Genomic DNA, 9,550 nt, shown 5'->3' on the forward strand with positions numbered 1-9,550 from the left:
AAACTAAAAACCATTATGGGGTTTAACACAAGAGAGATTAAAGAAAGCACAAGCATATCTGCAAAACAAAAGCCCATCTACCTGATATATATTCAAGATAGGAGTGACCCACACACACATATGATATTCAAGATACCTAGAATGCACTCTTAGTAGAAGAGCTGTAAATGATGATGGGGAAGCCAAATCACGCTTCATAAATAACTACTAAATGCTGAGTGAGAAATCTTGTCCAAAGATCCCATCCAATGTACAAAATATTCTTTTAGGAATACAGTTCTGAAAAAAAGACTGTCCAACTCTAACAGCAATCAAGAAATATTATTTTATATAGGAATCGTTTTTTAGTTTAACAGGAGCAACCTAAAGGCCTTTAATTCCAACAACCTCCCACTTAAAAAGGAGCTAGGTTACTCCCTAATAATTCTTACTCTGCTGGATTCTCAGTGGTCTCAATCTTTACTAGTTAGATTATACAATCCTCTATCACCTCTCTAATAAAATGATAGTGGATTTTCGATATGTTCTGTCCTTGCATTGTAAACAAGGTTCTTTGCCAAATATATGGCACTTTGATTATAACAATGCAGGAATGAAATTTGCTTTGGGAAGTCACGCACCCTACAAAAAAGAGGTAACCAAATGGCCTCCTTGGAAAACTATGCAGCTGAGTATATCTCAGCTTCTGTAGTAGAGAGTGCAACTACTCATTGCAGCCATGAACACCATGAAATAACTCAATTCCTGCGAGAGTATAAATGTAACTGTAAGTAGATTTTCTAGTGTCTACATCTCCAGCCATATCAGAATCACAATAGCCGAGAAAATTCAAGTTCCATTTGCCATAACAAATGCATTTTTCCTTAGTTCCTTCAAGATATTGAAGGATAGACTTAACTGCAGCACAATGGTTTTGTCCAGGTTGACTCATAAATCTACTTATTAATCCTACTGCATATGCAATATCAGGCCATGTTGATCCCACTGCATAAAATGATGACCCACCAGCTGGAGCATATGGGATAGCCTACATTTTTCTCTGTTTTCTCTTTTTGTCTTTGGGACAATGGTCTTTTAAAAGCCGTACTTGTGGTTTGAAAGGCACTAGAGATGGCTGTGCATCCATCATCTGAAATCTGTCCAATAACTTCTTAATGTACTTCTCTTGGGACACACACAGTAACATCTTTTGTCTGTTCTGCCTGATTCTTATCCCATGGATGCGGTCAGGTTTGCCGAGATCTTTCATAGAAAATGCAGATTTGAGTTGGCATTTCAATTCCTGCAATATTGTTTCCTGCTTTTGCATATAGAGACAAGACTCTGTCTTACTTTTAGTGAAGCCATATGAGAGCATGAAAGAGTTTAATTTCTTGTACCATAGGCGTGGAGTTTGTTTCAGCCCATATAGGCATATGAGAGAATGAAAGAGTCGAATTTCCTGTATCATTGGCATGGGGCTTGTTTCAGCCCATATTGGCTGCATTGAAGTTTGCAAACTAGATGCTCTGTTCATGAAATTTTGAACCCTTTGAAGTTGCAACATATAAAGCTCATCTTTACATCCATTTGATATAACTCCAAATCTAAAAAGGCTGAAATAGAGAAAGGTGTGTTAAGTGTAATCATTTTGATTATTTGAACAAAGACTTCTCGGAAATCGCCAAAATTGTGAATCCTTGAGGCTGTAACGTATAAAGCTCCTCATCTAGGTTTCCATGAAGGAAAGCTGTCTTTACATCCATTTGATATAACTCCAAATCTAAAAAGGCTGAAATAGAGAAAGGTGTGTTAAGTGTAGTCATTTTGATTATTGGAACAAAGACCTCCAGAAAATTGTATCCTTGTATAATTCTCTCGTCCGGGATTCTGTTGGAAATGTATTGGGCCTTAGGACTCGTCTCGCCTGGGGAAAACTTGACAATGGGCCAGCAACATCAGTGAGATCCTGGATTCAATTTCAGCAGATGCTAGAAGTGGATCGGCTTAAGCAGTTATACTCGGTATATGGGGCAAAACAATGACAACGGAAATCTCAGCGGCTTTCTCACAATCCTTGACGCGACTTCAACCAATGCAGGAGCATATGTGGTTTGGATGCCTTATGAATGGCATGATGCTTTATGTTAAAGGAATTTCTGCAGAACGATGTATTTTTTATTTCCATATTCAACATGACAATATATTGAAGCCTTATACACCCTCAAATACTTTATTACAGAACTTACTCACTGTGCCAGTTAGAGTGATTGCCAAATCTGGTAAGAAATGGCTACTGGATCGACAACTGTCAATAGCTCAATTGTGGGATATGCTCTAGTTATATGCACGGCAACCAGTTAGTAGGCTGATTTGGGACACAGGGGGATGGTTTTGGACCAATCCCATGATGGATCCATTGCAGAAAGTTCCATTCTTTCAGTACAACGTGAAATTGGGCAGAACCTTACTCATGTCTAAGAATTTTCCAACTCCTGCAGCTCAAAAGCACTGGAATAAGTGGGGTGTTTCGAGCACTCATTTGAAGGCATATTGGACATGGATTTGGTCTTTCAAGGGACCAAACACATATATTCTCTTCAAATGGCTTTTACTACATGCAGCACTACTAGTAGGTCAATCATTGAAAGGAGATGTGGCAACTAGACTTAGACAATGTTGTTATTGCGATGACATGCAGGAAACTACTAAGCATGCTCTTTGGTCATGCTCAATAGCGCAACATGTATGGAATAAAGTTATCTCTTTATTCCTGACAATTATTGCAGGCTGCCTCTTCTCTTGGGGATCAGCGGTATGGGGGGTCTCCATTCTAGTCTCCTGTTGTATGAAGCAAATGATGCTCCGGAGGCTATGATAGTCATCAACAGACATCTAATTACTGTCTCCCCTTTTCAGCAACCTTGTAAGCAAATGCGTGCAACCCATGTATGGAAAACAATATCTACGGTTACATTATGGATATTATGGAAGTATCGTTGTAAAAGACGATATGAGTCCATAATTCCTCTTCTCTCAGATATATTGCCGGAATTATGGGGGAGCTTATTGGCGGTTGTCGGGGGCAATATGACAATATCTCAGGCTCTTCAGAGGTTGTTTTGAAGAAAAGATAAAAATTACTGCAATTATGGAGGAAGTTGCCTCTGTTCACAGTCTCCTCTAAAGGACCGTTATGGAGATATCAACACCCCTGGTCCTTGCCCTGACCATTTCTTTTGTATATAATACTCCCTGATTTTACATTTTTGTAGCCCTCTCGCACTTTTCTTAATACTAATGAAGGAAATCTTTTTGGAAAATAAAATAAATTTGTATCCTTGTATTTGCTTGTACCCTCTAGCTACTAGATGAGCCTTATACTTGGGTTTACCTTCTAGCATCTTTAATTTATGTACACACTTGTTGGGTACAGCCTTTTTGCCTTTGGGCAGCTCGCATTTGTGTTATTCTCATTTAAATCTGATGTGTTATTCTCATGGAGTGTGTTGATCTCCTCGTGCATAGCAAGCTCCCACTTGGTTAAAAGAGACTCCTCGTTCATATGTCCTTGTCTTTTTAAGAGTAAGAGACTCCTCATTCATATGTCCTAGTCTTTTTAAGAGTAAGAGACTCCCCATCATATGTTAAAAGAATCTGACGAAGAGTTGGATCATACCTTTGGGTTGGACACGTCATTCGTGTTCATCTCCCAACCCAATGATCTATGTTATCTGGAATTGGTTCCAAATCAAATGGAATATCTTCTTGTTGTAGCTCAGTAGGCATTTTTTCATTTGTAGGGCATGACTGTCTATAATTTCTCTTTTTTGCTGTCCGTCTTCTTCTGGAAATACAATTAGTTATTTATATTTGTTCATCACCCTGAAGTTATTTTGGAGTCAATGGTTGGCTATTGCTGAAATTTCACTCTTTTTGTTGATTCTGTTGAGGTATAATTGCTTTTCAGCAGCTTTGCTTCATTGAATACATCACAACTTTCCGATTACTTTTTGGAGTTGCGGTAACCAAACTTTGTAATCCTTTTCACCTTCTGTACCATATCCGAGAATATGGTGTAGCTTGTTTATTAACTCCTGTCTAATGTGGATAATAGCGTCACAGCCAAAAATTGGCAGATGATCATACTAGGCTAATTTGCCAAAGCAAATCTCCCCCGATATGCCGCGGATTGTGTGGGGATCAATTAAGAATATGTATTATAGTCTGTAAAGTTTCTCCCCAAAATGCATGAGGGAGATTAGCTGTGGATAGCATACATCAAACCATTTCATATAATGTCCTATTGTATTGTTCATCCACACCATGAGTGCCTAATTGTCTATCCTAAGATATTTCAGTTTTAAATCTGTTGAGTAGTAGTAAATACATGAAAGTTTCTATAAACAGTAGACACTTCAGTCTTATCCTTTATCCTTTGAGGAGTAACCATCAATGTAAGGAGCCTTTGTGGGATTTAATAATTATATGAAGAACTAGTGTAAGAAGAGCTCTTTACTTGTTTTCCATAAATGCAGTCATTGCAAAAAGCAAGTTTGTTACCTATGGGTAGAATGTCAAAGGCCTTTTGGCTCATATGGCCTAATCTTTTGCAACTGCAATGAATTAATGAGGAAGAGCTTGACCTGAAAGGCAGTAGTTTGCACCTCTCTTGCTGCCCCAAGGAGTATTATTCCCTCTTCTCTTTTTATCTTATATACTTTTATATTTACGGAATATTATTTACTTATTTTTTTGATTTGTTCTCTTGTTTGGTCTTATAGGCCATTTTGGCCTCTTAAAAGACGTTAATATATCTTTCTTTCTTTCTTTCTTTCTTTCTTTCTTCCTTGTTTCCAACTCCACATCATCTTTCTTTTCTGTTGTACCTTGTTTCCAACTCTTGTTTGTAAAATCTACAATCAGGCTATTTATGCCCTTTTCAGCCACATTGAAAGTAAGTCATTTCTTTCCCCTTGATTTTGCTTTTGGACCTTGTTATATTTGGTAGAACTAGAAGACTTGCCACTTGGTTTTTTGACGAATTTCTTCATTAAGAATTGCTCCTCTAACTCAATCAAATGTAAGACTTGCACTATTTGAGAGTGAGACGACAAGGGCCTCTGACATCTTGAAGCTAATTGTCAGGAGTAAACCATTTTGTCATCAAAGATTTGCAAGCCCACATCTTGAAGCTAATTGAGTAAACCATTGAATGTTGAGATGCATTCAGCTGCAAACTTGGCATCTTCAAATCATGCAACCATGAGATTTCTGATCAATTGAACTTGATTCACTTCAGAGGTTGACTTGTACAGTCTTCAATTTACTCCATACCTGAAAGAAGCAATGGAGCTCCTGAAAGTATGCAATGCTCACTCTGAAAGTTTTCTGAAATATCAGAGATATAGAAACAAAAAAATGATTAGGAGGTTTAACACATAGGAAAGATTAAAGAAAGCAGAAGCAGTTTGCAAAACAATTATGTACTAGGAGTGCACACATACATATGTGCCATTCAAGATACATCGAATACGAAAGTTTAATACTATACTATGTATAATATGTTTCAGAAAACAATATAGACTTAGATTAAGCTTTTTATATGTTTTATTTTGTCTATTAGTTTGATAGGTTTGGATATTCTTCAAGCTTATTGAAAACATTTGGTTTTAGCATATGGTTAGAATCTCTTCTAGGGAAGTAGAATACTCTAATTTGTATATGCTGTATGAAGCTAATGGTTTACAAATACATATTGACTATCGTCAATACATGTTCAAATTAAAAATTTGGTGGCCCCAATAAATATTTTGTTATTTAAGCATGAGCTTCATTTATATTATTTTTAACCTAAGTTGCTATATAGTACCACACATGAGCATATATATTTTGGGTTTCCATTGGCCTGTGAACAGTAGTTGTATATCCATAGGCCTGTGAACTGATTAATAATGTTTTCTGCAATGCAGCTTCTTCAATCGACAGAAGAGCAATATGTGAATTTTCAATCAATACCTGTTCCCGCGAGTAGAAAGTGTATGGTGCGTGGACATAAGTGTTGAAGAATTTATATGTATCCATGCTTCGTAGGGAATTGCTTACATTAGGAACTTGTCATTACATGATTGGTTGCAGGGGCAGCTTCAAGTACATGTTTCAGGAGAGGAGTGTAGTACTGAAATTGATGAAATTTGCTCTCCAGCAGGAAGTGGAAGAGTCTTGTTTTGCCCTTCTTTAAATGGACAGAGGTGACTATTGCATATTGTCATTGTATTGTTTTCAAACTTCCATGCAAAACCTTTACTATAAATATCTCAGCCCTGAAAATTTGAATAACTTTAGTTTATAAACAAATAAGTCTGTTGCGCACTTTTTGAAATTGATCTGTGAAGTATTGGCGAGTTTGACAATTCTGTGAACATAGACCTTTTATCACATATGATTGTAATAGAGTGTTTTCTCTTCATGGTTTGCGTATAAACATGCAAATAGTATAATCCAAAATTATAGATATTTCATTTCATTGAGATAGTATGTGATGTAGGTTACAACCTTGGCAAATATGATTGTAATAGAGTGTTTTCTCTTCATGGTTTGCGTATAGACATGCAAATAGTATAATAAAAAATTATAGATATTTCATCTCATTGAAATAGTATGTGATGTAGGTTACAAGCTGGGCAAGTCATTTTTCACTATTACTACTATTTTAATCGGCTATACAAATCAGAAGGTAAGTACTTAATTTTAATTGGATTTTGAGAACGCAATTTTATATCATGTTTCACATTCTAGTATTTGGAGCTTTAAAAATGGATTTGCTTTAAAATTTCACTGATAGAGTATATGTAAAAAAATAGAGTGGATGGAAACTAGATGGTCATACCCCTGGGTGATGAAATTTATGTAATTTATACTGTTATATAAATAGATATGCCGCCATTTGTTTCAAAATAAATAATTTATCCCATTTTCTGGGATATGGGAAGGAAACTGAAGTAATTAAACTTTTTTTTTTGAGTATTTGCAGTGACAGAAAATTATACTTGTTCTTTTTGTGTGCGGCGTTGCGTTAACTTGAAGGTTCACAGCAATTTCTTTTAATATTTCCAAAGATTTCACCTTCTCATACTTATTGTTAGCCTGTCGTTTGATTTCATGGTTATATCACTTTTATGCAGGGTTTGAGATGTCATTTAAACTCCTCACATGACCTGTTTAGATTTGAATTCTTTGTAAGTATAAACACATCTGCATTTATGATGTGCATATGCCTGATGTTTAATAATATCTCTGTTGCTTGTTTATAGGTGACTGGAGACTACCGCATTGTCAGTGTATTTTGTCGTAATGATGTACTTGGCCCCGAGGTATCTTTTTATATTTTATTATGTATCTGAATGCTTGTGCTGTACAATATAGTAGTGGCAATAATGGGAATTGACGTGGGAAACAATGATTGTTTTGTTTTGGTTATAGAGCACGATAAGCTGAATATTTAATGTTGATGCTATGGATAATGTTTTCAAAAGTTGGAATGGGCAATTATGCTATTTATAGTAAGTGTGTCGCCTTGGATGCTCTAAACAGTCAAACCTTAGATGGCATTTCTTGCTGGGTATCTCTCTGATTCTCATAGTGTTGATACTACCTTATGCAAAGAATAGCTATAATGAAATCATGACTATGGAGAACAAGAAAATAATGAATTTCCAACCTAATTGTTCTATTGCCAACGTTGTGCTAATCCTTGACAAATATTGAAATAACACTGACAAATAAAGCCTATTCAGAGATTTCCTTGATAATTAACCCTGATAGTAATAGAAATGACATATACCTAATGCATCTAGTGGTATAACACATTTACAAGGTCATATGGTGTTTGGGATATTCCTGATGAAATGTCTTACTTGCTTACCATTTATAACGTACATTAGGGGACATGCAAAACCTTACCATAGTGTGTAGAAAAAGCTTGGATTTGATACTTACCATCCATCGGTTGAGCCAAGGATGTGTATCTCTGGGTTAAATATAGAAGACATGCACGTGTCTTTGTTGAGTTAGTGGTGATGTCAAAACCACTACCCATTCATTGTTTAGATTCTGATGCCTCTTCAGAGATAGAATTTGTCATTTTGGGAGCACTGAATGTATCAATTGTAGAGTAATCTCCTATCTTTGTTTTACCTTTGACAATCAAAACTCAGATGGTGATGTCCTTTCTTTGGAAGAAGAGGAATGGATTTCAGCTGTATGGGCCTTCCTTCATTCCTTTTGCATAAGTTTGAACACCGACAGGATCTTGATGATATGCACATACTTAGTGTGGCGGGGCAAATTTGAGCAAAATTTGTATGCCTAGATTATTGTGATCTTATTGTAATTATTATATGTGTGAAATCTGTCAAGCATGACTGGGGTATATGAAGTTTCCTATTGTTCGACATAAACCATTAGAAACCTAGATCTTCTTTCTTTCACAGCAAAGATGTATATGCATATTCTTAAATGCCTTGTTTTTCCCAGGTTTGTGCAAGGTTCTGCTTGATGAGGGGTTATGGTTTTTCTTTTTAACTCACAATGCAAGGCCTTCTTTTTTTATCAGGGTAATGTACGCGATGTTGATGGGCTGAATGATCCTCGTCTCAAGCACTTTGTGTATTGGTATGGCCTTATTTCAATTCTTGTATTTCTTTTTTCAGAATATCATGGTCTTGTATGGTGTGGATCAGGTCTAAATCTGGCCGCCGCCGAAGATCAGTACCATTAGTTGATAATATTGCTAGGCAGTCGGTTATTAGTTCTCAGAACAGAAGTTCTGCTATCCATGATTATCAATTGAAGGATCCTTCCACTTCACTACAGTTAGTTCCAGCTAGAATTCAAACATTTAGTACTGATGTTACAATGTCTAAAGGATATAGACCTTCCACTCAAAAGCTAGAGGAATCATCAGGCTGCCAAGTATTATCCAGCAACCCACCTAAAGCCATCTCTTGTGCATCAACATTCCAGACTGAGAAGTTCCGAGAGGTTCAGTTAAATATCGAACGACCAAAAAAGAAACGAGGAAGGCCACATCTGAACACATTAAAGATCAGCGAACAAACGTTACAGGCTCTCAAAAAGCAGCGGTCTGAAATTTGCAGCGTCAGTGATGCGCATGCCCTGAGTGCTTTTGGTCCCAATCTTGTCGGAAATGGTCCTAATGGGGTGTGCCTTGCAATAGCAGCCCCTATGCTCACTGATAAATCAAAACTTCAACACATAACCAAACCACCAATTGTGCATTCAGGATCACTTGTTAAGCATCAGAAGACCTTTGCAGAACGTTCTGAAGCTCGCATGTAGGACATTTCAGTTCTTTGCATGCATAACCCTTATACTTTCCAGAGAACATGAATTGCTTACTAGTGTTTTATATGAAAATCTTATATGCAGAAGGGCCCAACTCACAAAACGCGAATTTTTTCATTCCCATACATCTCAGGTATAAATCAACCATAAGAGTAAATGCCACAGCTACTTGTCAGTACACATTATAAACCCTCCTAAAACACAG

General features: G+C 36.7%; 1 protein-coding gene across 1 annotated transcript; it reads left to right on the plus strand.

The window, feature by feature from the left end:
• Window positions 1-5,927: 5,927 nt before the first annotated feature.
• Window positions 5,928-9,508, plus strand: LOC147847207 (uncharacterized). Its single transcript, XM_087339445.1, has 9 exons — window positions 5,928-6,023; window positions 6,118-6,230; window positions 6,651-6,715; window positions 7,013-7,065; window positions 7,164-7,217; window positions 7,293-7,352; window positions 8,594-8,652; window positions 8,721-9,335; window positions 9,430-9,508. Exons 1-9 carry the CDS (start codon window positions 5,934-5,936, stop codon window positions 9,482-9,484), a joined length of 1,164 nt encoding a protein of 387 aa, XP_087195571.1. The 5' UTR covers window positions 5,928-5,933; the 3' UTR covers window positions 9,485-9,508.
• Window positions 9,509-9,550: the final 42 nt, after the last annotated feature.

This window comes from Azolla caroliniana, unplaced genomic scaffold (genome assembly GCF_043228905.1).
Source record: "Azolla caroliniana isolate FFs.n. ecotype wild unplaced genomic scaffold, voAzoCaro1.0.p SCAF_1352, whole genome shotgun sequence".
Classification (NCBI taxonomy): domain Eukaryota; kingdom Viridiplantae; phylum Streptophyta; class Polypodiopsida; order Salviniales; family Salviniaceae; genus Azolla; species Azolla caroliniana.